Source organism: Aythya ferina (genome assembly GCF_964211825.1).
Source record: "Aythya ferina genome assembly, chromosome: 35".
In the NCBI taxonomy this organism is placed as follows: domain Eukaryota; kingdom Metazoa; phylum Chordata; class Aves; order Anseriformes; family Anatidae; genus Aythya; species Aythya ferina.
In genome coordinates this window covers 199599-224960 of record NC_140332.1, presented here as the reverse complement: position 1 = coordinate 224960, position 25362 = coordinate 199599, and the positions used below count along the sequence as shown (strand labels likewise).

At 62.8% G+C, this 25362-nt stretch overlaps 5 protein-coding genes across 10 annotated transcripts; 1 reads left to right on the top strand and 4 right to left on the bottom strand.

Moving 5' to 3' along the window:
* Nucleotides 1-1985: 1985 nt before the first annotated feature.
* Nucleotides 1986-4610, bottom strand: LOC311425885 (histone H3.3A). 4 transcript variants are annotated; one of them, XM_084501934.1, is made up of 4 exons: nucleotides 4461-4610; nucleotides 3801-3947; nucleotides 2960-3113; nucleotides 1986-2610 (listed from the first exon to the last, which is right to left on the bottom strand). In XM_084501934.1, the coding sequence occupies exons 2-4, from the start codon at nucleotides 3926-3928 to the stop codon at nucleotides 2482-2484; spliced, it is 411 nt and encodes a 136-aa protein (XP_084358060.1). In that variant the 5' UTR covers nucleotides 3929-3947; nucleotides 4461-4610; the 3' UTR covers nucleotides 1986-2481. The 4 variants fall into 4 exon arrangements, with proteins under 4 accessions (XP_084358060.1, XP_084358058.1, XP_084358059.1 ...); XM_084501932.1 differs by having other exon boundaries at nucleotides 3801-3950; nucleotides 4461-4608; XM_084501933.1 differs by having other exon boundaries at nucleotides 3801-3950; nucleotides 4465-4608.
* A 620-nt stretch (nucleotides 4611-5230) lies between these two features.
* SELENOW (selenoprotein W) lies at nucleotides 5231-8101 on the bottom strand. 3 transcript variants are annotated; one of them, XR_014686462.1, is made up of 8 exons: nucleotides 7824-8101; nucleotides 7716-7740; nucleotides 7581-7634; nucleotides 7419-7493; nucleotides 6306-6413; nucleotides 5844-6231; nucleotides 5724-5767; nucleotides 5231-5445 (listed from the first exon to the last, which is right to left on the bottom strand). XR_014686462.1 is itself a non-coding variant. In XM_084501936.1 (6 exons), the coding sequence occupies exons 1-5, from the start codon at nucleotides 7850-7852 to the stop codon at nucleotides 6339-6341; spliced, it is 258 nt and encodes an 85-aa protein (XP_084358062.1). In that variant the 5' UTR covers nucleotides 7853-8101; the 3' UTR covers nucleotides 5664-6231; nucleotides 6306-6338. The 3 variants fall into 3 exon arrangements, 1 of the variants encoding a protein (XP_084358062.1); XR_014686463.1 differs by lacking the exon at nucleotides 5231-5445 and having other exon boundaries at nucleotides 5664-5767; XM_084501936.1 differs by lacking the exon at nucleotides 5231-5445 and having other exon boundaries at nucleotides 5664-6231.
* A 1266-nt stretch (nucleotides 8102-9367) lies between these two features.
* Nucleotides 9368-12832, top strand: LOC311425940 (gap junction delta-2 protein-like). Its single transcript, XM_084502003.1, has 2 exons — nucleotides 9368-9501; nucleotides 11460-12832. Exons 1-2 carry the CDS (start codon nucleotides 9431-9433, stop codon nucleotides 12238-12240), a joined length of 852 nt encoding a protein of 283 aa, XP_084358129.1. The 5' UTR covers nucleotides 9368-9430; the 3' UTR covers nucleotides 12241-12832.
* Nucleotides 12833-13302: 470 nt separating this feature from the next.
* Nucleotides 13303-17493, bottom strand: NOP53 (NOP53 ribosome biogenesis factor). The gene is made up of 13 exons (XM_084501986.1): nucleotides 17225-17493; nucleotides 16622-16686; nucleotides 16424-16508; nucleotides 16139-16344; nucleotides 15601-15671; nucleotides 15418-15513; nucleotides 15218-15322; nucleotides 14941-15135; nucleotides 14130-14305; nucleotides 13977-14043; nucleotides 13598-13674; nucleotides 13438-13494; nucleotides 13303-13345 (listed from the first exon to the last, which is right to left on the bottom strand). Exons 1-13 carry the CDS (start codon nucleotides 17476-17478, stop codon nucleotides 13339-13341), a joined length of 1461 nt encoding a protein of 486 aa, XP_084358112.1. The 5' UTR covers nucleotides 17479-17493; the 3' UTR covers nucleotides 13303-13338.
* A 1212-nt stretch (nucleotides 17494-18705) lies between these two features.
* On the bottom strand, nucleotides 18706-24906 carry EHD2 (EH domain containing 2). The gene is made up of 5 exons (XM_084501930.1): nucleotides 24478-24906; nucleotides 23724-23821; nucleotides 21001-21413; nucleotides 19387-19551; nucleotides 18706-19299 (listed from the first exon to the last, which is right to left on the bottom strand). The coding sequence occupies exons 1-5, from the start codon at nucleotides 24873-24875 to the stop codon at nucleotides 18763-18765; spliced, it is 1611 nt and encodes a 536-aa protein (XP_084358056.1). The 5' UTR covers nucleotides 24876-24906; the 3' UTR covers nucleotides 18706-18762.
* Nucleotides 24907-25362: the final 456 nt, after the last annotated feature.

Here is a 25362-nt window from a genome sequence, read left to right as displayed (position 1 = left end):
AGTGCTGGTTAATTAATTATCCTGGGGGGGGGGAGGATTTTATCGGGTGGGGGGGTTATAAGGAGCCCCCCCCCACGCTAATTACGCCCCGCTGCCCGCTCGGTAGGGCTAACGAAGGGGCTGGCGGTTTTGGGGTCAATCCTGCGGGATTTGGGAAAGGGGCCCCGGGGGGCCCATGGGGGCTGTGGGGGGGGGTTATGGGGAGGGGGGGGGACCCAAAATGTGCCCCCCCCTCCCCCCCGGAGGGGTTAATCCCAGGGACAGCTGCGGTGTCTGAGCCGGGGACACGCGGGGACAGCCGGGACCCCCGGGGGGGGGCAGCGTTTGGGGGGGGTCCTGAGAGCAGCACGGGGGGGGGGGGGCGTTGTGGGACCCCCCCAGGGGCTTTGCTCAGCCCCAAGTCCCAGTGAACCCCCCCAAATCCCAGTATAACCCCCCCAAACCCCAGTACAACCCCCCCAAATCCCAATGAACCCCCCCAAAGTGGTGTGCCCCCCCCCAAAATCCCAGTATAACTCCCCCAAACCCCAGTACAACCCCCCCAAATCCCATTATACCCCCCCAAACCCCAGTATAACCCCCCCAAAATCCCAGTACAACCCCCCCAATCCCAGTATGACCCCCCCAAACCCCAGTGGAGCCCCCCCAAACTCCAGTAAACCCTCCCAAATTCCAGTGAACCCCCCCCAAATTCCAATACAACCCCCCAAATCCCAGTATAACCCCCCCAAACCCCAGTACAACCCCCCCAAATCCCATTATACCCCCCCAAATCCCAGTATAACCCCCCAAAATCCCAGTACAACCCCCCAAATCCCAGTATAACCCCCCCAAATCCCAGTACAACCCCCCCAAATCCCACTATAACCCCCCCAAACCCCATCGCAGCCCCCCCCAGCCCCCACTGTGCCCCCCCCCCAGCCCACGCGGGCAGCAGCCGGGGGGGGGGGGCTGATTAGTTTGTTTTTCAGACGCGCGGATTTGGGGCTGATTAACCCTAATCCTTCACCGGGGGGGGGGGGGGCACGGGCGGCGCAGATGGGGGCGGGGGCCGCCCGTGCCCCCCCCCTCCCCCCTTCCCACCTGGGCACCCCAAAAATTGGGGGGGTTTTGGGGTCTCCGTGCTCAGCCCCGGGGCTGGATGAACCCCGGGGGGGGGTTGGGATGGCGTGGGGGGGGCCCCGAATTTATTAATTTTTTTTTGGGGGGGGGGCTCCCCAAATTGGCTGAGGTGTCACCAAAAAGCCGGCGTCCCAAAACCCGCAGCTTTCACCCCAAATTTTGGGGGCCCCACCTCAGCGGGTGAAGCCCCCCCAGACCCCCCCCCGTGTCCAAACCGCCCCCCCCCAGTCCCCCCCCCGGGCTATTTTGGAACCTTTAAAACTTGAATCCTGCCCCTGCAGAGGCCGAACCCCAAAAACGCCCGATTACACCCCAAAAATTCGGGGGGGGAGGACACACAGGTCCCTTTGCCAGCACCTTGTAACCAAGTCACCTTCTTGGGGTCCTTGGGGAGCACCCCAAAATTGGGGGGGGCCTGCGGGGGGGGGGCAGCTGTGCCTGGGGGGGGTCAGGATCAATTATTTTTAGGAAAAACCCCAATTAAGTCAATTTAGGCACAAATATTGATAAAAAACATGCATTTTTAACGATTTTTTTAAGGTTTTTGAAGTTTTTAAGCAGCGAACCCCAAAATTTCTGTTAAAGACGTGCCCCCCCCGGGTTTTTTTTTAGGGGGGGGGCAACGTCCCCAGGTGCCACCCGGCCCCGTAATCCCGCTTAGGGTGACTAACGCGGGGCCACCGCTAAAATTAACGCCGGGGTGTCAGCAGCAATCACGTCAGCGCCCCCCCCCGGGGGGGTAAATCCGCCCCAAAACCCCCCCCCTGAAAAGGGAAAGGGACAAAAAAATAAAGAAATCGGCAAAAAGGGACCCAAAACTCCCCGTTTTTTGGGGTTTTGGCGAGGAAAGAAAAAAGGCTCGGTTAATATTTAGGGTTTTTTTAATTCATTCCGTCAGCCCCGCGGGGGGGGGAGATGGGGACGCAGGTTTGGGGGTGTGGGGGGGGGATGTGGGGGGGGATCGTGGCCCCCCCCTCGGGGCACGAGCACGAAATCCCGGAGCTCCCCTCTCCACGCCCACCCCCCCCCCCCCCCGTGATTTTTTTTTTTTTCGTGTACAAAACCGGGTTCTTTCAAAAAATATCCCACCCCCCCCCCCCACCCAAAAAAAAAAAAAAAAAAAAAAAATTACCTATTTTTTCGCAGCTCGGAAAGGAAAAAAAAAGTGTACAAAAAAAAAGGAAAACAACCCCAAAAAAACCACCAAGTTTTTGTTTGTGTGTGTGTGTGTGGCTCGGGTTCTGCCTGCGGGAGAGCTCCGAGCGGGGATTTTTTTTTTTCGCCCTGGGGGGGGGCAAAAAAGCCCCAGAAGCCCCCTGGGACCCCCCCCCACCCTGAGGACCCCCCCCCGGGGGGGTGCTAAGCCCGCTCGCCGCGGATGCGCCGCGCCAGCTGGATGTCCTTGGGCATGATGGTGACCCTCTTGGCGTGGATGGCGCAGAGGTTGGTGTCCTCGAACAGCCCCACCAGGTACGCCTCGCTGGCCTCCTGCAGGGGGGGGGGGAAATAATTAAAAAAGGGGGGGTTAATTAGGGTGGGGGGCAGCGGGAGGGGGTGATGAAGGGGGTTTGGGGGTCGGGGGGGGAAAAGGGGGTGGATGACGGGGGGTTGGGGAGGATATCGCCGCGATATCGCCCTGATATCACCACGATATCGCCCTGATATCACCCCGATATCGCAATATCACCCTGATATCGCCCCGATATCGCCCCGACATCCCTCCAATATCGCCCCAACATCACTCCAATATCACCCCCACACCGCCCTGATATTTTCACCCCGGTATCACCCCAATATCGCCCCACTATCGCCCCGCCCCTATCGCGACAGCGCCCACCTGCAGCGCGCCGATGGCGGCGCTCTGGAAGCGCAGGTCGGTCTTGAAGTCCTGCGCGATCTCGCGCACCAGGCGCTGGAAGGGCAGCTTGCGGATCAGCAGCTCCGTCGACTTCTGGTACCGCCGGATCTCCCGCAGTGCCACGGTGCCCGGCCTGCACGGGGAAACCGGAGCCACACCGGAGTCACACCGGATTCGCACCCCAGTCGCACCGGAGTCACGCCAGACTCACGACGAATTCACACTAGACTCCCATCGGATTCATATCCCAGCATTACCAGATTCACACTGGAGTCACACCTGATTTGCACTGGAGTCACACTGGATTCACACCAGAGCCACACCATATTCAGATCGGATTCACACTGGAGTTACACCAGACTCACACCGGATTCACATCCCAGGCATACCAGATTCACACCAGAGTGACACCTGATTTGCACACGATTTGGACTGGAGTCACACTGGATTCACACCGGAGTCACACCAGAATCATACTGAATTCACACCGGAGGTTCTGTTTATATGGGAAAACCGGAGTCACACTGGATCCACACCAGATTCACACCAGATTTGCATCGGAGTCACACAAGATTCACGCCAGAGTCACACCGAAGTCACACCAGAGGTTCTGTTTACACGGGAAAACCGCATTCACACCGGATTCACACCGGATTCGCACCGGATTCACACAAGAGGCTCTGTTTACACCGGAAAACCGCAGTCACACCGGATCCAGACCAGATCGCACCCACTGGAGGCGGCAGCGGTCTCCTTGGGGTGGATTTTGTGGTGTTTTTGTGGTATTTTTGTGGTGTTTTGTGCGTTTTTTGGGCGTTACCTATAGCGGTGGGGCTTCTTGACGCCCCCCGTGGACGGGGCGCTCTTCCGGGCCGCCTTGGTGGCCAGCTGCTTGCGCGGCGCCTTGCCGCCCGTGGACTTGCGGGCCGTCTGCTTGGTGCGGGCCATGCCGGGAGCTCGCTAGGGGCTGCTGGGGACGAGAAGGCGCCGGTGGGCCCCGGGGAACGGCCCCGGGAGCGGCCCCGCCGCCGCCAGCGCCCCGCCGCCATGTCTACCCCGGCCTCCCTGTCAGCCCGGCACTACAACCCCCAGAAGCCCCCGCGCCGCGGCGCCGCGCCCCGATTGGCCGCGCGGAGCCACGTGCCTCCCACCCAGCCCTTTCCTGATTGGCCGCCGCCGCGAGGCCAATCGGTTCGCAAACCGCCCGCAGCGCGGCCGCACCGCCCACTCCCCGCTCTGACGGACGCGCCTCGCAGCCAATCCCCTCGCGGCTCGCCGCGGGGCCCGGCGGCCAATCAGCTCGCCCGCCGCCCGCCGCCAATCAGCGGGCGGCCACACACGGAAGGCGGGACTTGGGGGCAGCGTCTCCTCAGGCGACCTCGGCGCCGAGCCGCCCCCCCCGGCCGCCGCCGCCCCCCCCCTCGCCGCCGCCACCGGGAACCGGGAACCGGCCCCGGCGCCGCTCCCCCGCCGCCTTTACCTACGTGCGTGGCTGGCGGCGGCCGCTGGAGCCGTTGGGAGTCCCGCGGCGGCGCTGGGGCTGCGCTCGCTCCCTTCCCGCCTTTCCCGCCAGCCCTGACAGAAAATGGCGGGCTCCCGGCGGGGCTCCTTACCCGGCATGCACCGCGCCGGGGGGGGGGGGGAAGGAGGAGGGGGGAGGGAGGTCGGCTGAGGTGATGGCGGCCCGGCGCCATCTTGTGACCCGCCGCGGGGCTGCCCCGGGGCAGCTCCGAGCCCTCCCCGAGCCTCTCCCCGGTGTCAAAACCGGCGTGAAACGGCCTCAGGGCTCGGTGGGAAGCCCGGGGCAGGGCCGCGGAGGGTTGACAGGGGTCGGTGTCCCTCCCAGGGGCTGCCCCCAGGCATGGCGCCGCCGCCTCTCTCCCCACCCAAGGGGATTGCGTGTGCTGTGAATGTGGCTCCCACACCCACCTCTCCCACGACACCACAATTTTTTTCCAAACATGTCGAAACCGCACCGATTTTCGGTGCCCTGCGGCCAGCCACGTCATCCCCCTGAGTCACCTCCGCAGCAAGGGGTGGCCAAAGGGAGCGCCGGGGCCCTCCGCCCCCTAAATCCACCCCAAAATCGGTCTTTTTCCACACACATTAACATTTTGTTTTTCCATACACCTTTTCCTAACACATTAACATTTAAAACATTAGTTCTGCTCCCCATCACTACCTCAGTGAGGGTTGGCACTGGAACAACAAACCACAAGGGCTCGCGCCCATGGTGGCTAACGCAGAGCATCATTAATCCTTATTTTTAATTTCCCTGCCCCATTCTGCAGGGAGAAGCCCAGCACAAGAGCTGTCCAGCCTCCTGCTCCTCCACAGCTCCAAAAACTTCAAGCAAAATCATGGGAAAAAGCAGGAGGACGAGACATTAACACATAAATCTGCGCCTGCCTCCTCGCTGTTGTCACCAGAGGGCACGCGTCCACCGCAGAGAAGCCCGAGTACAACTGCAACACAGAGAGATTGCCCAATTTTCTTGTTTTTGTTTTTGTTTTTTAGGTGTAAATGCAGCCCTTTGAGTGGAGAAGATCCCGAAGCAGATCCCCGTTTCCAAAGCGGTGACAAATTCACAAATTTCCCCCCTGCTTCCAGGCTCCGCCGCGGTTCTGCTGCCTGGAGAGCCGCCAAACCCCGAGCCCAAACCCCAGCGACCGCAAAACCCAGCTCAAAGTTTCCACACTTTTTTTTTTTATTGAGAAACGTCCCCAAACGGCGGCACACTTACAGAAGGCAACCGAGGCGGCACAGCAGAAGCTCTCCGCCGAGCTGCTGTTGGGCAGAGAGGGAAAAAAAAAGTTAAATTCGTGTTATTTCAGGCAAGCCCTGAGAATTGCGTGTCTCATACCTCATTAAACCCAAGCCAGGAGCGCTGCCCAACAAATAAATCTTGAATGTTGAGCCTGATTTCCTTGTGTTTCAGCCCGGCAGAAGCTTTCTGTGCGATTTAGGGGTGCGTATGAAGGCGGAATCGCTCGCCCCAGCACGCTGCCAGTGAGAGCGACCGCCTCACAAAACCAGCGGGGAGGAAAAAAAAAAAAACCCAAACCCGAGGAATCCGAATAATAAAAAGAATAAAATTAAAGAAGCTGGGGTGCGAAGCTCGACGGCCGTCCGCCTCCCTCCGGCCGGCATCCTGCGCAAAGGGTCTGGAAACCACCCGGTGTCCGCGGACGTTTCGGCGGCTCCCGTCATGGAGCGCTCGGCCGGCCCGAGCGAGGCAGACGCTCGTGGAGCTTTTTGGGGGGGGACAAAGGGGTCAGTGGGGCTCCGGCACGGCCCCCCCACGCCGGCCCCGAGCCGAAATTACCTTCGTTAGGGCCGGTGGGGCGTCCGCCGGCGGTTATGGCAGGGAGGCCTTGATGGCGGCTACGATCTTCTGCAGCTTGGCATCGCTATCCACAAAGCCGTCGCCGTTCTGGGGGGGGAAAGACACTTGGGAGGGTGTCCCGAGGGGAAATTTGGGGGTTTAGGGGGGGGCTGAGGGGAAACAATGGGTTTTGGGGGTGCCCTGAGGGGGAATGGTGGGGTTTGGGGGGGCCCAGAGGGAAACAATGGGGTTTGGGGGTTACCCAAGGGGAAATGGTGGGGTTTTGGGGGTGCCCTGAGGGGAAGCAATGGGGTTTGGGGGGGCCCAGAGGGAAACAATGGGTTTTAGGGGTTACCCAAGGGGGAACAAGAGGGTTTGGGGGTGACCCAAAGGGAAATGGTGAGGTTTGGGGGTGCCCAGAGGGGGAACAGTGGGGTTTGGGGGTGCTCGGAGGGGGAATAATGGGGTTTGGGGGTGTCTGGAGGGGGAATGGTGGGGTTTGGGGGGGCCCCAAGGGGAAGCAATGGGTTTTGGGGGTGCCCCGAGGGGGAATGGAGGGGTTTGGGGGTACCTGGAGGAAAAACATTGGGTTTTGGGGATGACCCGAGGGGGAATGGTGGGGTTTGGGGGGGCCCAGAGGGAAACAATGGGGTTTGGGGTTGATCCTAGGGGAAACAATGGGATTTGGGGGTGCACCGAGGGGGAACAATGGGTTTTGGGGGTGCCCGGAGGTAAAACGGCAGGTTTAAGGCCATCTGGATAGAAAACAGCGTGTTTTGGGGGCGCTTGGATAGAAAACAGCTCTTTTTCTATTTTTTTTAAGGGCACAGGGAAGGAAAATGGGACATTTTATTTTTTATCAGCAGAAAATAATGAACTTAAGGTTGCCGGGAATGAAATTAGGACATTCTGGGGGGGGTCAAGCAGACAATGACAAATTCAGGGGTGCCATTCAGTGCGTCGGAGCCCTCTCCTCCCCCCCCAAAAAAAAAACATTACATAAATCCCCTCAGGACGAAAAATAAACGAAGAAACCCCCCCAAAACCCCCTTGTGGAGCCCAGGGGGGGTCGTCTCGGTGTCCCCCCCCCCCAAACCATCGTCGCCCCCGCACCTTCTTGGAGTGCACCAGGCGGCCGCCCACCGTCACCTCGAACCATCCTGTCACCTCCGGCGTCCCCTGGCCGCTCTACAGGGTGGGGGGGTCCTAAGAGGGTCTGGGGGGGGTCACTGGGTGCGTGGACCCCCCCCCAAAATTAAAAACCCCCCAACTCACCACGTCCAGCATGCCGGGGAAGCGCCCCTCCAGCTCCTTCCTCAGCCGCTCGTACTGCGAAGCCAAAGCGCGGCCGTCACCCCCCGCGGGCGGGTGTTGTTTTTTTTGGGGGAAAAAAGGGGGAAATCGGCTCACCTTGGGTCTGTAGCCTCAGGCCCCGCTGCGAGGGAGAGAGGGGGGTGTTGGGGTGAGGCGGGGGGGGCTCAGCACCCCGTTGAGCCCCCCGCTTTGAAGGGGTCTTACCAGTAGAGCACGGAGACGCGCAGCGGCATGGCGGCGGGTGCAGTGGATGCAGTGGATGCAGTGAACGCAGTGGATGCAGTGAACGCAGTGGATGCAGTGGATGCAGTGGATGCAGTGCTCGCAGTACTCGCAGCGGCCCCAGTAGCACCAGTGGCACCAGTAGGAGCCCTGGCACCGCTGCGGTGACGATGGTGACGGCGGCGGCTGCGCGCCGGGGCCCAGCACCGCCCTCCCCTGCGCTGCAGCTCCACGCTGTTGGGGTGAAAAACGGCGAAAACGGGCAAAACGGTTAATGGAAGGGGGGTGGGGGGGGTGGAGGGGTGCACAGACCCCTTCCGAGCACACCCTGAGGGAGGGGGGTGCCGGGGGGGGGGGTTGTAGGCCGGGGGGGGCGTTCACATAGTAACGAGTCGCGTTTGCATATTAATGGAGTTAATTTGCATATTAATGAGCTCCAAATCCATTATAATGAGCTTCGGTTGCAGCCCAATGAGCTGCACCACCGGGGGGGTGGGGGTGGGAGGGGGGGTGGTCTCCTCCCCGGCCGCTTCACACCAGTCCTCCCAGTACAACCCCCCAGTTCACCCAGTTTGTGGCACCAGTGCACCCAGTTCACAGCACCAGCACAACCAGTTCACAGCACCAGTGCACCCAGTGCATTCCCCAGTATAGCAGTGCACCCAGTTCACAGCACCAGTGCACCCAGTGCATCTCCCAGTGCACCCAGTTCACAGCACCAGTACACCCAGTGCACCCAGTCTGCAGTACCCAGTGCACCCAGTACATTACACCAGTGCACCCAGTGCTCCCAGCTCTCAGCACCAGTGTTCCCAGTGTCCCCAGCTCACAGCACCAGTGCACCCCCAGTGCTCCCAGTGCTCCCAGCTCGCAGCACCAGTACTCTCAGCGCACCCAAGGCAACCCCAGTGCACCCAGTCTGCAGTACCAGTGCTCCCAGTGCTTCCAGCTTGCAGCACCAGTGCTCCCAGTGCTCCCAGTCTGCAACACCAGTGCTCCCAATGCTCCCGGTGCATTAAACCAGTGCTCCCAGTGCACCCAAGGCACCTCCCAGTGCACCCAGCTCGCAGCACCAGTGCTCCCAGTACACCCAGCTTGCAGCACCAGTTCTCCCAGTGCTCCCAGTCTGCAGCACCAGTGCTCCCAGTTCGCATCACCAGTGCTCCCAGTGCACCCAGTGCATCACACCTGTGCACCCATTGCTCCCAGCTCACAGCACCAGTGCTCCCAGTGCACCCAGTGCATCACACCAGTGCTCCCAGTGCTCCCAGCTCACACCCTCAGTGCTCCCAGTGCATCACACCAGTGCTCCCAGTGCATCACACCGGCGCTCCCAGTGCTCCCAGCTCACCCCCCCAGTGCTCCCAGTGCTCCCAGCTGCCATCACCAACGCACCTCCCCCTTCCCTCCCTTCCCCCCCCCGCCCCCACCCCGGTACCGGCGGCTCTGCGGGGCCGCGCTGGGCGCTCCCGGGCGGCGGCGGCGGCGGGGGGGGGGGGCCCGGTGGGGGTCGGGGGGGGGGGGAGGGAGGTTTTTTGATTTTTTTTTGGGGGGGGGGGCCCAGCCCGGAGCCCCCCGCTCCCAGCGCGATGGGCGAATGGACCATCCTGGAGCGGCTGCTGGAGGCGGCGGTGCAGCAGCACTCCACCATGATCGGCAGGTGAGAGACCCCCCCCCCCCGGGACCCCCCCCCGGATCGGGAACCCCCCCCCCGGATCTGGACACCCAGGCTGGGACAAGGACACCCCCCCCGGATTGAGGCTCCTGCCCTAAAACCGGCGCCCCCCCCCTCCAAACTGCCCCCCCCCCCCGGATCGGGAGCCTCAACCTGGGACTGGGACCCCCCCCCTCAAGGATCTGGACCCCCCCCAAAGGGCTGGGACCCCCCCCCCAAGGACCTGGACCCCCACCCTGGGAGCAAGACCCCCCCCCAAAGCTCCCTCCCCCCCCCAAGAACCTCCATCCTCTTTGGACAGGGCCCCCCCCGGATCGGGACCCCCACCCTGGAACTGGGACCCCCCCCAAAGGGCTGGGACCCCCCCCTCTTTGAACAGGGACCCCCCCCCCCCGGATCGGGACCCCCATCCCCTTTGGACTGCCCCCCCCCACCCCAGGGGCGCACAGGGTGACAAGGGGACAGGGGACAGCACCCAGGGGTGCTGGGGGGGGGGACATGGGGGGGGGCAGGGCTGGGGGGGACCCCGGAGACTGGGGGGGGGAGCAGAGGGTGGGTACGAGGTGGGGGGAGGGCACACGGGTGGGGGTGGCACACGTGTTCCCGTGGCACACACGTGTCCTGGTGGCACATGCGTGTGTGGGTGGCACACACGTGTGTGTCCTGGTGGAACACGCGTGTCCCGGTGGCACACACATGTCCTGGTGGCACATGCGTGTGTGGGTGGCACACACGTGTGTGTCCTGGTGGAACACGCGTGTCCCGGTGGCACACACATGTCCTGGTGGCACACACGTGTATCCTAGTAGCACATACATGTCTGGGTGGCACATACATGTCCTGGCACACGTGTCTGGGTGGGACACCCACATCCTAGTGGCACACACACGTGTCCCAGTGGCACAGGCATGTCTGGGTGGCACACACATGTATCCTAGTGGCACAGGCATGTCCTGGTGGCACACACACATGTTCCAGTGGCACATACATGTCTGGGTGGCACACACATGTCCTGGTGGCACACACATGTCACACATACACATCCTCATGGCACACACGTGTCCTAGTGGCACACACACATCCAGGTGGCACACACATGTCCGGGTGGCACACACATGTTCCAGTGCCACATACATGTCTGGGTGGTGCATACATGTCCTAGTGGCACACACGTCACACACACATCCCCGTGGCACACACATGTATATCCTAGTGGCACACATGTCCAGGTGGCACATACATGTCTGGGTAGCACACACATGTCCAGGTGGCACACACGTGTCTTGGTGGCACACACGTGTATCCTAGTAGCACACACATGTCCAGGTGGCACACACATGTTCAGGTTGCACACACATGTCTGGATGGCACACACGTGTATCCTAGTAGCACACACATGTCCGGGTGGCACACACGTGTCCAGGTGGCACACACATGTCTGGGTGTCACACACATGTCCAGGTTGCACACACACATTCCCATGGCACACATCCTGGTGGCACACACATGTCCGGGTAACACACACATGTCCTGGTGGCACACACGTGTATCCTAGTAGCACACACATGTCTGGGTAGCACACACATGTCCAGGTGGCACATACATGTCCAGGTGGCACACACACATCCCCATGGCACACATGTCCAGGTGGCACACACGTGTCCTGGTGGCACACACGTGTATCCTAGTAGCACACACATGTCCAGGCGGCACACACATGTCCAGGTTGCACACACGTGTCCAGGTGGCACACACATGTCCGGGTGGCACACACATGTCTGGGTGGCACACACGTGTATCCTAGTAGCACACACATGTCCAGGCGGCACACACATGTCCAGGCGGCACACACATGTCCAGGCGGCACACACATGTCCGGGTGGCACACACATGTCCCCGCGTGCCCCCCCCCCCTCTCCCCGTGCTCTCCCCCCCCCGGGCAGGATCCTGCTGACGGTGGTGGTGATCTTCCGCATCCTGATCGTGGCCATCGTGGGCGAGACGGTGTACGAGGACGAGCAGACCATGTTCACGTGCAACACGCTGCAGCCCGGCTGCAACCAGGCCTGCTACGACCAGGCCTTCCCCATCTCCCACATCCGCTACTGGGTCTTCCAAATCATCCTGGTCTGCACCCCCAGCCTCTGCTTCATCACCTACTCCGTGCACCAGGCCGCCAAGCAGCGCGAGCGCCGCTGCTCCTTCCTCCACCCGCTCCTCGACCGCGACCCCCGGGGGGCCGCGCGCCGCCCCCCGAAGCCCCCCGAGAAAGAGGAGGCCCCGCGGGGCTCCAAGGCGCGGCGGCAGGAGGGGATCTCGCGCTTCTACGTCATCCAGGTGGTGTTCCGCAACGCCCTGGAGATCGGTTTTTTGGCCGGGCAGTATTTTTTGTACGGTTTCCGCGTGCCGGCCATCTTCGAGTGCGGCCGCTACCCCTGCGTGAAGGAGGTGGAGTGCTACGTCTCGCGGCCCACCGAGAAGACCGTCTTCCTCGCCTTCATGTTCGCCGTCAGCGGGGTCTGCGTCCTGCTCAACCTGGCCGAGCTCAACCATTTGGGGTGGCGCAAGGTGCGGGCGGCCGTCAGGGGGGCCCGGGCGCGACGCAAATCCCTGGGGGAGCCCCGAAAAAAGGAAGCGGCGGCGGCGGCAACGGCGGATGCGCCCCCGGCCCCTCCGGTGCCAGCCCTGGGACGGACGCAGTCCAGCGAGTCGGCCTACGTCTGAGAGCGACCCCCCCCAAAAAAAAAAAAAGGATTTTGGGGGTGCTGCAAGGGCGGGCGGGATCCTGCTCCTTGCCCCCCAGCAGGATTTTGGGGGTTTTGGAGGTCTCCTCCTTGCCCAAACCCAAAAAGTTTGGGGATTCAGCAGCCTCTTCCTTCACCCCCCACCAGGATTTGGGGGTTTCGACAGACTCCTCGTTGCCCCCCAGCAGGATTTTGGGGTTTTGGAGGCTTCCTCCTTGCCCAAACCCAAAAAGTTTGGGGATTCAGCAGCCTCCTCCTTCCCCCCCCACCAGGATTTTGGGGTTTCGACAGCCTCCTCCTTCCCCCCCCCAACAAATTTGGGGATGTCGGCGGCCTCTTCCTTCCCCCCCACCCAAGGATTTGGGGGTTTTGGAGGTCTCCTCCTTGCCCTCCCCCCAAATTTGGGGGTGTCAGCAGCCTCCTTGCCCCCAACACAAGGATTTGGGGGTTTTGGCAGCATCTTCCTTCCCCCCCCCCCCAAATTTGGGGGTTTCGGCAGCCTCCTGCCAGCATGGTGCAAGCGGGGAGTGGGGGGGACCCACAACCTGCGCTCTTGGGGGGGTAAATTTAATTTTGGGGGGAGGAATTTTGGGGTTTGGGGGGGAATTTGGAGTCTGGAGTGGAGAATTTGTGGTCTGGGGGGCAAAATTTGGGTTTGGGGGCGGAAGGAACTTTATTTATTTGGGGTTTTGGGGTGAAACTGGGGCTTTATTTATTGGGGGAGGGTGCAAATAAACGGGAGGAGGCTCCCAACGCCACGCTGTGCTCTCGGGGGCGACGCACGGTGCCCCCCCCGCGGCCCCCACCCCCACTTCTGCCCCCCCAACCCCCCCCCCAGCACTGGGATTTGCGTTCGTTAATCCGCTCGTTAATAACCCTAAAGAAGGGAAAGGGGCTGAGCCAGGCACCATCTGCCGGGCCCCCCCTTCCCGTGGGGGGGGCCACAAGCCCGGCTGCGGGGGCTGGACCCCTCCCCAGCCCCACAAGTCTCCCCCCCAGCCCCATAAATCGCCCCCCCCCAGTTCAAACCAGGAGGCGCTGCTGGTGCAAAGGGTTTTATTGGGCCGAGGAAGCGCAGCTACAACCTGCAATAAAGAGCAGCGGGTGAGGGGGGGGCCCTTAAGGCTGCCCCCCCCCTTATAACACCCCCTGTCCCCCCCCCGGCGCCCCCACTCACGTCACTTCCCGGAAAGCTCTCTTCTCCACGTATTTCACGCGGTATTTCCTCTTGAACCTGGGGAAGAAAAAGGCTCAGAATTGGCCCCAAACCCACCCTAAAAGGGTGGGGGGCACCAGGACCCCCCCGTGGCCCCCCCCGGGACCCCCCCATCACTCACTTTGCCCTCTCCCTGGGCTCGATCAGGCTCCGCTTCTGCAGGCTCTTGAAGCGGTCGTGCACCACGCTGCCCTCGGGCTGCACCAGGGAGGGGGAAAACAACCAAAAAATGGGATTTTAGGGGGTGGGGGGCACGCTGGGAGCCCCCCCAGCCCCCTCAAACCTTTTTGGGGGGGGTAAATCAGCACCCTCAGCGCCCAAGCCCTCGCCCCCATGGCGAGGCCCCGGGACCCCTGGAGACCTTCACATTCCCAGCGCGGGGGCTGCGAATCCTCGTAGTGCAAGGATGGGGCTCATCACCGGGCGCTGCCGCCCCCCCCTTATTAATTTAACGACCCCCCCAGGATTTTTTTCACCCCCTTTCTCTTTCTAAAACCCACCTTGAGCGTGCGCAGGGACTCGGCCAGCTCCTCACTCAACTGCACCTCCAGGCTGGGATCTTCATACCTATAAGGCGCAGATTCATAAACGTAACCCCCCAAAAATTAAAAATACCCCCCCAAAAATTAAAAATACCCCCCCGGGGGACTCACTTGAGGCGTCCCAAGCGGCGTGGGCGGCCTTGGAGGGCTTTGAGCTTGGCCTCTCGTGCCTGGCGCCGCCGCAGCCGCTCGGCCTCCCAGCGCCGCAGCTGCCGGCGCAGCGCCCGCAGGCGGAACAGCTCCTGGCGGCCCCGGCACCGCGCCGCCTCCTGCCGCCGCCGCAGCGCCTGGGGGGGGCCAAAAAAATTTAAAAAAAAATTAAAAAAAGGGGTTATGGGGTTACGACGCCCCCCCTCGGGGTGTGGGTGGGTCGCTGGGAACGCCCTCAGGGAGATGGGGCGCTCCCAGGGTGCTGTGCCCCCCCCCCCCCAAGTCACAAAAGCCCACCCCGTGTCCCGTGTCCCCCCCCAGTGCCATGTGGCCCCCCCCAGTGCCATGTGGCCCCCCCAGTGTCCTGTGGCCCCCCCCAGCATCCCATATCCCCCCCCAGTGTCCCATGCCCTCCCCAGTGCCCTATGACCCCCCCAGTGTCCTGTGGCCCCCCCATGTCCCATGGCCCCCCATTATTCTGTGCCCCCCCCCAGCATCCCATATCCCCCCCCAGTGTCCCATGCCCCCCCCCACATGCCTGTGACCCCCCCAGTGCCCTGTGCCCCCCCATGTCCCCCCCAATACCCAGTGTCCCCCCCAACATCCCATATCCCCCCCCCAAGTCCTGTGCCCCCCCCCCAATATCCAGTGTCCCCCCATGTCCTGTGCCCCCCCCCCCAGCATCCCATGTCCCCCCCAGTGTCCTGTGGCCCCCCCATTGTCCTGTGCCCCCCCCCAGTGTCCCATGCCCCCCCCCGTGCCCCCCCCATACCAGCGCTCTCGCTTCCTTCTCCCTCCTCCGCTGCCGCTCCGTTTTCTTCCCCGGCCGGGGGGGGGCCACGGCCGCTTTGGGGGGGTCCTGGGGGGCTGCCCCCCCCTCTTCTTCCTCCTTTTTCTCCTCCTCCTCCTCCTCCTTGCCCCCCGACTCCTCCAGCAGCCCCTCGCACTGCTCCTGGAACACCGTCTCCTGGGGGGGGGGCGAGGAAACGTCAGGACCCCCCCAAAAAAATTCCCCAGGGTGAGGAAATTTTATTGGGGGGGGGTCTCACCGCGGTGGGGGCCTCGGTGGCGGGGGGGAGGCTGAGCTGCCGCTCCACCTTCTCCTCCTCCCTCTTCTTCCTCACCTCCACCTCGTGGGCTCGCAGCAGCAGCGCCTGGGGGTGGGTTTTTTTTTCGTGGGGGGGTTATTTAGGACCCCCCCACACTCCATTTGAGCCCCCCCAAGTCCGTTTGAGCCCCCCCCTTAAACCTGGTGGTCCTCAAAGGTGGGGTTGTAGGAGCCCCCCGGGGCGATGACCTCCACGGCGGGGACCTCCGAGGGTTTCTTCTGCAGCCTGGGGGGGCGCTGGGGGGGGGGAAAAAAACACAATAAGGGGTCCTGCAGGGCTGTGCACCCCCCCCGGGACCCCCCCCCATAATTTTGGGGGCTCACCTTCACCCTCTGCTTCTTGGTCTCCTGCAGGAACCAGCTGTCCTGCCCCGCCAGCGCCCGATCCAGGGGGTCTGCGGGGACAGCGCACCCCCAATTTGACCCCCCCAAACCCCAAAAAACGCCGAGGGGGGGGGCCAAAAACCACGGGAAGGATTAGGGGAGACCCCAATTAAATGTTTGAATAAACTGGGGGGGGGGAAATCCCTGTATTGATTCATTTTTTGTGCTATGGGGGGGGGGGGGGAAATGGACCAGGGGCAGCGCACCCCAAATTTGGCCCTCCCCAAAACCCCACAAAAAGCTGGGGGGGGGGGGGGGGCAAAAACCACGGGAAAAATTAGGAGAGACCCCAATAAAATATTTTAATAAATTGGAGGGGGGACATCCTACCAATAAATCATTTTTTGTGCTTTGAGGGGGGGCAAACAAATCAAGGCCAACCCCATTTTTTAACCAAACCCTAAAGTTGATAGCGTTTGTACCAAAACCACCCAAAATAACCCCCCAAAAAATGCCCCCCCCAGGTTTTACCACTCACTGTTTTCCGCCCAGATGTCGTAGAAGTCGCGGGAGGGGTCCAGGAGCCCTTTTTCCAGGGGTTTTTCCCTGGGGGGGGGCACAGCCTGCAGCCGTGCCCGCAGCAGGCGCTCGGCGCGGGGCAGGACGCCGCGCTGCTCCAGCCGCTCCCAAAACTGCCTCCGCCGCCTCTCCTTGCCCCCGTTGGGGACCTGGTAGGCCAAAATACTGCGGGGGGGGCACAAACGTCAGCGGGGGGGGCTCCCCGAGGCGCCCCCCCCGGTTTTTGGGACCCCCCCACGCTCACTTTTTGGGCGCTGGCACCTTGGAGTCGGGGCGCAGGAGGAGGTCGATGTGCAGGGGCTTCTCCCGGCCCTTGTTCAGCTTCAGGTCTGAAAAGGGGGGGCAAAACGTCACCCCAAAATGCCAGGGGGGTGCCGGGGGGCTTCTTGGGGTGCCGGGGGGGCTTCTCGGGGTGCCCCCCCCTCAATAAATCCATGCTTACCCTTCTCAGCGTTGCCTGTGTCCACGAAGAAGAGCCCCTCGTCCGGCTGCTCCGCGATGAGACCCCTGGGGGAACAGCCCCGGTCACCACCCAGGGGGGCCAGGACCCCCCCCCAGACCCTCCTGACCCCCCCCCAGCCCCCCCCCCAAGCCACTGGAGCCCCCAAACCTCTCCCAATGCCCCCAAAGCCGCCCCCCAGGCCCCCCCTCGAACCCTCAGGACCCCCCAAGACCACTCAGAACCCCCCCAAGACCCCCGGGACTCCCCAGGCCCCCTCCCCAACTCCCCAGGACCTCCCCCCCCAACCCCTCAAGACCCCCCAGCCCCCCCCCCGACCCCTCAACCCCTCTTAGGACCCTCCCAGGCCCCCCCAGCCGCTCCCCAGCCCCCCCAGCCCCCTCCCTGACCCCTCAGGACCCCCTCCCAGACCCCTCACCCCCCCTCCGTCCCCCTCAGGACCCCCCAAGCCCCCCCCAAACCCCCTCAGCCCCCACAGGACCCCCCCATAATTCCCCAGGGCCCCCCCCAGACCCCTCAGCCCCCCTCCAGCCCCTTCCCAGCCCCCTCAGGACCCCCCAAAGCCCCTCAGGCCCCCCCCCTCACCCCGTGACGCGCTGCTGCAGGGCCACATCCTCCAGGAAGTCGCCGATCTCGCGGCCCAGCCGCGCCTCGGGGCCGGCCCAGCGCTTCCAGCCCTTTTTGCGGTTCCGGGAGCCGCGGGGCCGCCGCCGGCCGCTACCGGGGTCCCGGGCCCCGGGGGTGAGCGGCAGGAACGAGGCGGCCGCCGCCATCTTGGAAGGGAAAAGGCCGCACCGCCCGCCGCGCCGGAAGAGACGAGGGGCGCTTCCGGCCGCCATGGTGGGGAGGGCGGGGGAAGGCGGCGGGTGCCATCTTGGGGAGGTCTGGAGTCTTTTTGGGAGGGTAGGTGCCCTCTTGGGGAGGTCGGGAGTCATTTTAGAACATTGAGCGCCATCTTGAGGGGGTCAAGAGTCATTCTGGGAGGGCAGGAGCCGTACTGGGGAGGTCGAGAGTCGTTTTAGGACAGTGAGCGCCATCTTGGGGAGGTCGGGAGTCATCTCGGGAAGGCAGGCGCCATCTTGGGGAGGTCAGGAGTCATTTTAGGACAGTGAGCGCCATCTTGGGAAGGTCGAGAGTCATCTTGGGAGGGCGGGCGCCATCTTGAGAAGGTCAACATTCTCTTGGTAGGTTAGACGCCATCTTGGGAGGGGCAGGCGCCATCTTGGGAGGGGCAGGCGCCATCTTGGGGAGGTTTCGTGTGCCCCCCACCCCCAAATGCGCCCCCCCCGCCCCAGTTGTGCCCCCCCCGCACACACACAAACGTGTGAAGCCCCCCCCAGCCCCCTCCCGTGTTTTTTTTTGGGGCGCTGACACCCGCTGTGCACGCACCCACCGACGGCCTACGCGTGTGCCCGCAGCCCTGGCCGTGCCCCCACTCTCCTGTGGAGCCCCCCCCACCCACGAGCCCCTCGCACCCCCATGTGCAAGCCCCCTGACCCTCAACCACCTTGCACACCCACGTGCAAGCCCCCCCACCCCCTCTATCACCCAGAAACACCCCCATACGCAACCCCCCTGACCCCCAACCACCTCCCACCCCCTGTGCAAGCCCCCCACCCTCTATAACACCAAGACGTGCTCCCAGGTGTGAGCCCCCCCACCCTGAACCACCTTGCACACCCCCGTGCAAGCACCCCACCCCCTCTATCACACAGAAACACCCCCATGTGTGAGCCCCCCCACTCTCAAACACCTCTCACCCCCACCTGTAAGCCCCCCCACCCTCTCTCCCATACCTAAGCCCCCCCACACCCACCTGTAAGCCCCCCACCCCCTCTATCACCCAGAAACACCCCCATATGCAACCCCCCTGACCCCCAACCCCCTCTCCCACCCCATGTGCAAGCCCCCCACCCTCTCTATCACCCAGAAACACCCCCATACGCAACCCCCCTGACCCCCAACCCTCTCCCACCCCACGCACAACCCCCCCACCCTCTCCACCCCCCCCAACCCCCCCACCCCACCCCAAAAACACACCCCCTAGGGTGCAAACCACCTCCTCCTCTCCCTTTTTTTTTTTTTTTTTTTTTTTTTTTTTTTTTTTTAATTCCCCCCCAGGGCTACTCCGCCGAGCCCTTTTGGCGCCGCTTGGAGGGGGGCACGAGGGAACGGGGCAGGTCGGCCGGCAGCCCCCGGCCCTCCAGCTTGGCCCCGATCAAATGGCCGGCCAGGGCGAACTCCTCGGCGTCCAGCATCCCGTCGCGGTCCACGTCGCTCAGCTGCCAGATGCGGCCCAGCACGGAGCTGGGCAGTTTGCTGCTCACCATCCAGCCCCGCGCCTGCCTCCCGCTCAGCTTCCCCCCCAGCGGCGCCAGCCCGTAGAAGATCTCGTCGTACTTGGCCTTGTCCTTCGTCACCACCCACTCGTCGCCTTCCTCCCCGCCGGCCTCGTCTTCCTCCTCGCCCTCTACGAAAGGGCCGTGGCGGGTGCCTTCGAAAGCCCCCCCCTGCACCCCCAGCTCGGGCGCCTCCAGCTCCTCCTGGCGCAGCAGCGGCATCAGCGCGGCGATGTCGCGGGTCAGCAGCTCGTCCAGCGCCTCCAGCATCCGCGGCTTCAGCGAGGGGAAGCGGGCGAAGTCGTGCACCAGCAGCTGCTCCTGGGGAGGGCAGGGGGGTCACATCCCTTCCATAACCCCCCCCCCCGTTAAATCCTTTTTGCCCCCCCCCCCCCATCCAGCACCCACCTGCATCCTGGCGCAGTCGGGGAAGTCGCCCGGGGGGATGTGGTGCTCCAGCTGGATGCGGGCGAAGATGACGGGGAGCTTGGCGATGAGCTGCTTCTTCTTGTTGTCCTTGCCGAAAACGGACGGCATCTCCTTCTTCAGGTGGCTGATGATGTGCGCGTGCACCTGCGGGGGGGGCGCAGAGATCGCATCAGGGGGTTGGGGGGCGCTGGGGGGCACTGGGGGGATGCTGTGGGGCAGGGGGTGGCGTGGACGCGGTGTGGGGAGGACAGAGCAGGAGCAGAGGGAATGTGGGCATGGAGATGGCCCGAAACCCCAGGACACTCAGGGGGGCAGCTGAGAGACCCAATCCCAATCCCAATCCCAATCCCAGTCCCATTCCTAGTCCCGATCCCGATTCCAGTCCCTATCCCAATCCCAATTCCAGTCCCTATCCCAGTCCTGATCCCAGTCCCAGTCCCGATCCCAATTCCAGTCTCTATCCCAGTCCTGACTCCAATTCCAATCCCCACCCCAATCCTAGTCCCAATCCTAGTCCCAATCCTGATCCTAGTCCCAGTCCCAATTCCAGTCCTGACCAGTCCCGATTCCAATCCCAATCCCAGTTCCAGTCTCAGTTCTAGTCCCAGTCCCAATCCCAATACCCACCCCAATCCCAATCCTATTCCTATTCCCAGTCCCTATCGCAATCCCAGTCCTAATACCCACCCCAATCCCATTCCCATTCCTATTCCCACTTCCAGTCCCAATCCCAGTCCCATTTCCATTCCCATTCCTATTCCCAACCCCAATCCCAGTCCCGATCCCACTCCCAGCCCCCAATCCCAGTCCCGCTCCCCATCCCAGTCCAGCTGCCGTCCCCATTCCCACCCCGCCCCATCCCGTCCCCGCTCAGCGCCGCTGGGCCCCGGCCGGATGCGGCGCACAAAGAGCCGCGGCCGCAGGTGGCCGGAAGAGATAAGGCAGAGCCGGGGGGGGGGCAGAAAGGAGACGGCAAAAATCCCCCCCCACCCCCACCCCCGCACCCCCCCCTCTCTCTGACATCCGCCTGCACCCCCGTGGCCCCCCCAAAACCCCTAAAACAGCCCCAAAATCCTGGGGGGCACCGCGGTGAGGGGGGGATGGCGGGGACGGGACAGGGACGGGGGGCGGCCGTGTTAATTATCCCAGGCCATATTAATTATCCCTGGCTGTATTAATTAATTATCCCAGGCCGTATTAATTAATTATTCCAGGCTGTATTAATTATACCAGGCCGTGTTGATTATCCCGGGCCATGTTAATTGTCCTGGATCATGTTAATTATCCCGGGCCATGTTGATTATCCCAGGACATGTTGATTATCCCAGGCCGTTATAATTATCCCGGGTTGTGTTGATTATCCCAGGCCATATTACTTATTCCAGGCCATATTAATTATCCCGGGCCATATTAATTATCCCGGGCCATATTGATTATCCCAGGCCACGTTGATTATCCCAGGCCACGTTGATTACCCCACAATTAGCCATCGGAAGGGCTCGGCCTCGCAGGAAACCCCTAAGGAAGCCCCCAGCTGCAGGACGCATCCGGGTCCCCCCCAGGAAACCCCCTCCTCGCCCTACCGACGCTCACCCTAACGAGGCGCGCTCTCTTGACGAGGTCGTTGAGCTTCCTGAGGGCGGAATTTCGGGGCAGGTTCTGGATGTCCCGGAACAAGTCCTGCTCCTCCAGCTCGAAGAGCTGCCGGTTGTCGGCGATCAGCAGGGGCTCGGACCAGAAGGAGCCGATGAAGACGCGCAGCACCTCGGGGGTGTTGAACACCTTCCCCAGGGACCACATCAGCGCCCCGTAGACCCGCATCAGCTGCTGGGTCTCCACCATGTCGGCCTTGTTCAGGACCACCCGGATCTTGTCCTCGTTGCCCTTCAGGGCCCGGATGGCCTCGGAGAACTCGTCCGAGATCTCCAGCTTGTGGGCGTCGAAGAGGAGGATGATGAGGTCCACGCGCTCGGCGAACCACTGCAGCACGGCCGGGAAGTCGTAGCCTAAAAGTTTAGGGGGGTTTAGGGGGAGATGTGGGAGGTTTGGGGTCTCCCCACCACCACCACCGGTGCTCACGGGGCTGGGGGTATCGGGAAATGGGGTGGTGGGGGGGTGGGTGATGCCCCTGCTGTGGGGGGGTGCAGGAGGGGAGCCCGGCCCTGCTGCGGCCCCAATCCCTGACCCCAAGCCTAATCCTAAACCTATACCCGAATCCTAAATGTTTAAATTAAATCTTTAAGTTAAATTTTTAAATTACATTAAATCCTAAACCTTAATCCCAGCTCCAACGCTAAACCCCAAACTGAAATTCAGCCCCAACGCCAACCCCTAACCCCAAATGCAACCCCAACCCTAAACCCTAAACCTAACCCTGACCCTAAATTTAACCCTGACCCTAAACTCAACCCCAACCCTAAACCCTGAATTTAGCCCTGACCCTAAATTTATCCCTGACCCTAAACTCAAGACCAAATATCAACCCCAATCCTAAACCCTAACCCCAACCCTAAACTCAACCCTAACCCTAAATGCAACCCCAAACCTAAACCCTAAACTTAGCCCTGACCCTAAATTTAGCCCTGACCCTAAACTCAACCCCAAAGCCAACCCCTAACCCCAAACTTAACCCTGACCCTAAACCCTGACCCTAAATACGACCCCAACCCTAAACCCTAAACTTAACCCTAACCCTAAACTCAGCCCCGACCCCACCCACGACATCCCACTTGGGGGGGCTCCTGCAATGGGGGGGGGGGTCCTGCAATGGGGGGGGGGGTCCGGCTAACGGGGTTTTGCATGGCCACCCCCTTCCTTGCACCCCATGAGACCCCCCCAGCCCCCCCCGGGCTCCCTCCTCGCCCCCGTGCAGCGTCCCCATGGGGCTCAGGGGTCACCGGATTGCCCCCCACCCCCCCCTTACCCCCCCTTCGTGCCCCCCCCGTGCCCTTTACCAGCGCCCGGCCCCCGCTGCCCCCCCCAGAACCCCCCCAAGCTGCCAAATCCTGCAAAAATTCACCAAAAAAGGCAACGCGGCAGGGCCTGGGAACGGGCTCGCGTCCCCCCCCCCCGATCCCAATCCTGACCCCGACCCCGTCCCAAACCCATTTTGTGCCCCCCCCCTCCCCACTTTGTGCCCCCCCCACAACTTTTTGCCCCCCCCCCGTGCATTCCGCAGGGGGGAGCGCCCGGGAGGGGCGGAATTTGGCTTTGGCCCCATCCAGCCCAACCCGGGCCCCCCCCCGGCCCCCCCCCTCGGCCCCCATGGGACCAATTTCAGCCGGGGGGGGTCCCCTCCGGCCAAGCCCCCCCCCCCCCCCCCCATCAGCCCTTCCAGCGGGGCCGCTGCCAGGGCTCTTGGCAGGGGCCGAGGATTTCGGGGTGGGGAAGGAAGGGGGGGGCCGAGGGGGGGGCGACAAAAGGGGGGGGGCACAGCCTCCACCATGGGACAGAAGGGAAGCTGGTGGCAGCCCCCCCCCCAAAAAAAAAAACCCACCCCCCTGCCACTTTCCAGAAGGGGGGGGGGTGTGGGTGCCCCCAACCCCATGGGCCCCCCCCCTCGGTGCTGTTTTTTTTTTTTTTTTTTTTTTTTGGGGGGGGGCAGTTCCCCCCCCCCCCCCCATCCTTGCGCCACCCCTGGGCGCTGCCGCCCTTGGCAGCGCTCTCTGGGCACCACCCTTGGCACCCGGGCGCCTTTCGCAACCCCCCCGGGCCCCCCCCCCCACGAACTTTCTCCTCCTGCCCCCCCCCTCTTTTTCTTTTTTCTGTGCCCCCCCCCGGCACCCCAATTAGCTCCCCCCACCCTTAGCACCTTGCTTAGCACCCCCCAGCACCCCAATTTATCCCCCCCCCCCTTAGCACCCTGCTACGTTTCGGTGCCCCCCCCCGACACCCCAACCCGTTCACCCCCCCAATTAACGCCCCCCCCAATTAACGCCTCCCCCCTTGGAGCCCTAATTAACCCCCCCATTAACCCCCTGCAACTTCCCCCCCCCAGCACCCTAATTAATCCCCCCAGCACCCTAATTCCCCCCCCCTTACCACCCTCCTACACCCCCCATGCACCCCAATTATCTTCACCCCCCCCTTAACACCCTAATTAAGCCCCCCCATTAACACCCCAATTAATTACCCCCCCCTTTCCCCCCCCCATACCCTTTCCCCCCCCCACCTCTCCTTCACCCACCCCTCTATTTCCTACCCCCCTCCCCACACTTTTTCTCCCCCCCCCCATATTTCTCACCCCCCCAGTATTTTTCCTGCCCCCCCCCCGGGTATTTTTCACCCCCCCCCTAATTTTTTGCCCCCCCCCGTACCGCGGCAGACGCGCTGCTTGGCCCCCGAGAGGATGCCGGGGGTGTCGATGATGCTGATGCTCTCCAGCACCTGGTTGGGGAGGTGGGCGCACATAAACCTGGGGGGGGGGCACGATCATTTATTTATTTATTATTTTTTTTTTTTGGGGGGGGGGCACCTTAATTCCTCCCCCCCCGCCGCTGCCCACGGCTCTGACGCCGTCTTTCCGAGGCGGCCCCTGGGGGGGGGGGGGCCTGGCGCTGGGACAGGAGCTGGGGCTGCATTCCTGAGGCCTCACTCATCCCCCCCCCGTGCCCCCCCCCGGGTGTGAGAAACTGGGGGTGGGAGGGGGTGCAGCAAAGTGGGGGGGGCACCATGGGGACCCCCCCACGATGGAAGTGGGGTGTGGAACATCGCCCCCCCCCCCCCCCCAAACAAGCGCTGGGTGGTTTTGTGGCTTTGATTTTGCAAAGTTTGTGTCCCCCCCCCCAAGAAAAATTAAAAACCTAAAAAATTAAAAAATTAAAAAAATAATTAAAAAATTGGGGAAATAATGAGAAGTTTGGGAGCCCCCCCACAAGGAAAAAAGGGGAAAGGAGGGATTGGGGAGGGGGAGAATAAATTTGGGGGGGGGGCTTTGAGGAGGAGCTCGGACGCGCGAGCGAGGTTGCAGTTGCGGGACGACATCGCTGCAAATCCTAGGGGGATTTTGGGGCAAATTTCGGGGGATTTTTTTTTTTTTTTCGGGGGGGGGGGAGGTCTCCCCGCACTCACCGATTGAGGAAGGTGTTGCCGAAGGGGTTGAGGTTGCGGAAGGGTTTGTCGGGGTCGACGATGAGCGCGTTGCCCGGCGTCAGGCCCTCGGTGTCGCCGTGCATGATGGCCACGAAGGAGTCGGTGGTGGGCTCGGGGCCCACGCGGCTGCCGGGGACGTCGTGCTCCAGCAGGTAGCGGATGAAGGTGGTCTTGCCGGTGGAATATTGCCCGGCCACCAGCACCATGGGCTTGGTCTCGAAGTCGGCGTCCTCCAGGGGGGCCGAGTGGAAGTCGTGGAAGCGATAAAACTCCTCCACCGGCAGCAGTTTGGTGCGGTAGAGGCGCCGCAGCCCCTGGGTGACCGAGCGCAGCACCTCGGGGCTCCGCTTCTCCTGGCGCCGCAGCCAGCTGAACATCTTGGGGGGGGGGGTTATTTTTTTTTGGGGGGGGGTTGGTTTTTGTATTTTTGGGGGGTAGGGGGGTGAGGGGGGGGCGCCGCGAGGGTGTTGGGTTGGGGTGAGAGGTGGCGGGGTGCAGGGAGGGAGAGGGGTGGGGGGAAAAGGGGGGCTTGGGGGGTTAAGGGGGGGTTTTGGGGGGGATTTGGGGAGAGTTTGGGGGGGTTTGGGGAGGGTTGGGGGGGGTTGGGGCGTTTGGAGGGGGTTGAGGGGGAGTTTGGGGGGGTTTGGGGGGGGATTGGGGAGGTTTTGGGGGGGTTGAGGGGGAGTTTGGGGGGGTTGGGGGAGGTTTGGGGGGGTTTGGGGGGGGTTAGTGGGGGTTGGTGGGGGGGTTTGGGGTGTCCTAGGGGGAGGGTGGGGGGGTGGGGAGGGCTGAAAATTGGGGGTGAGGGGGGGAAAGCTCCCCAAAAATTGAAGCCGGGGGGGGAAGGATCAGCCCCCTCCCCAA

Coding starts and splice junctions, on each gene's coding strand:
- NOP53 (XM_084501986.1), bottom strand. CDS start 17,478: ATGGCGGCCGGAAGCGCCCCTCGTCTCTTCCGGCGCGGCGGGCGGTGC. Junction 15,514..15,600: donor CCAAGAAGCAGAGGGTGAAG/GTGAGCCCCCAA, acceptor CCCCCCCCCCAG/CGCCCCCCCAGGCTGCAGAA. Junction 13,675..13,976: donor AGTCCCTGCGCACGCTCAAG/GTGGGTTTTAGA, acceptor TCCCTGGTGCAG/CCCGAGGGCAGCGTGGTGCA.
- EHD2 (XM_084501930.1), bottom strand. CDS start 24,875: ATGTTCAGCTGGCTGCGGCGCCAGGAGAAGCGGAGCCCCGAGGTGCTG. Junction 23,822..24,477: donor GGCAACACCTTCCTCAATCG/GTGAGTGCGGGG, acceptor CCCCCCCCCCAG/GTTTATGTGCGCCCACCTCC. Junction 19,552..21,000: donor AGAGAGCGCGCCTCGTTAGG/GTGAGCGTCGGT, acceptor CCCCCCCCGCAG/GTGCACGCGCACATCATCAG.
- LOC311425885 (XM_084501934.1), bottom strand. CDS start 3,928: ATGGCCCGCACCAAGCAGACGGCCCGCAAGTCCACGGGCGGCAAGGCG. Junction 3,114..3,800: donor AAGAAGCCCCACCGCTATAG/GTAACGCCCAAA, acceptor TTCCCCGTGCAG/GCCGGGCACCGTGGCACTGC. Junction 2,611..2,959: donor CCGCCATCGGCGCGCTGCAG/GTGGGCGCTGTC, acceptor CCCCCCCTGCAG/GAGGCCAGCGAGGCGTACCT.
- LOC311425940 (XM_084502003.1), top strand. CDS start 9,431: ATGGGCGAATGGACCATCCTGGAGCGGCTGCTGGAGGCGGCGGTGCAG. Junction 9,502..11,459: donor CACTCCACCATGATCGGCAG/GTGAGAGACCCC, acceptor CCCCCCGGGCAG/GATCCTGCTGACGGTGGTGG.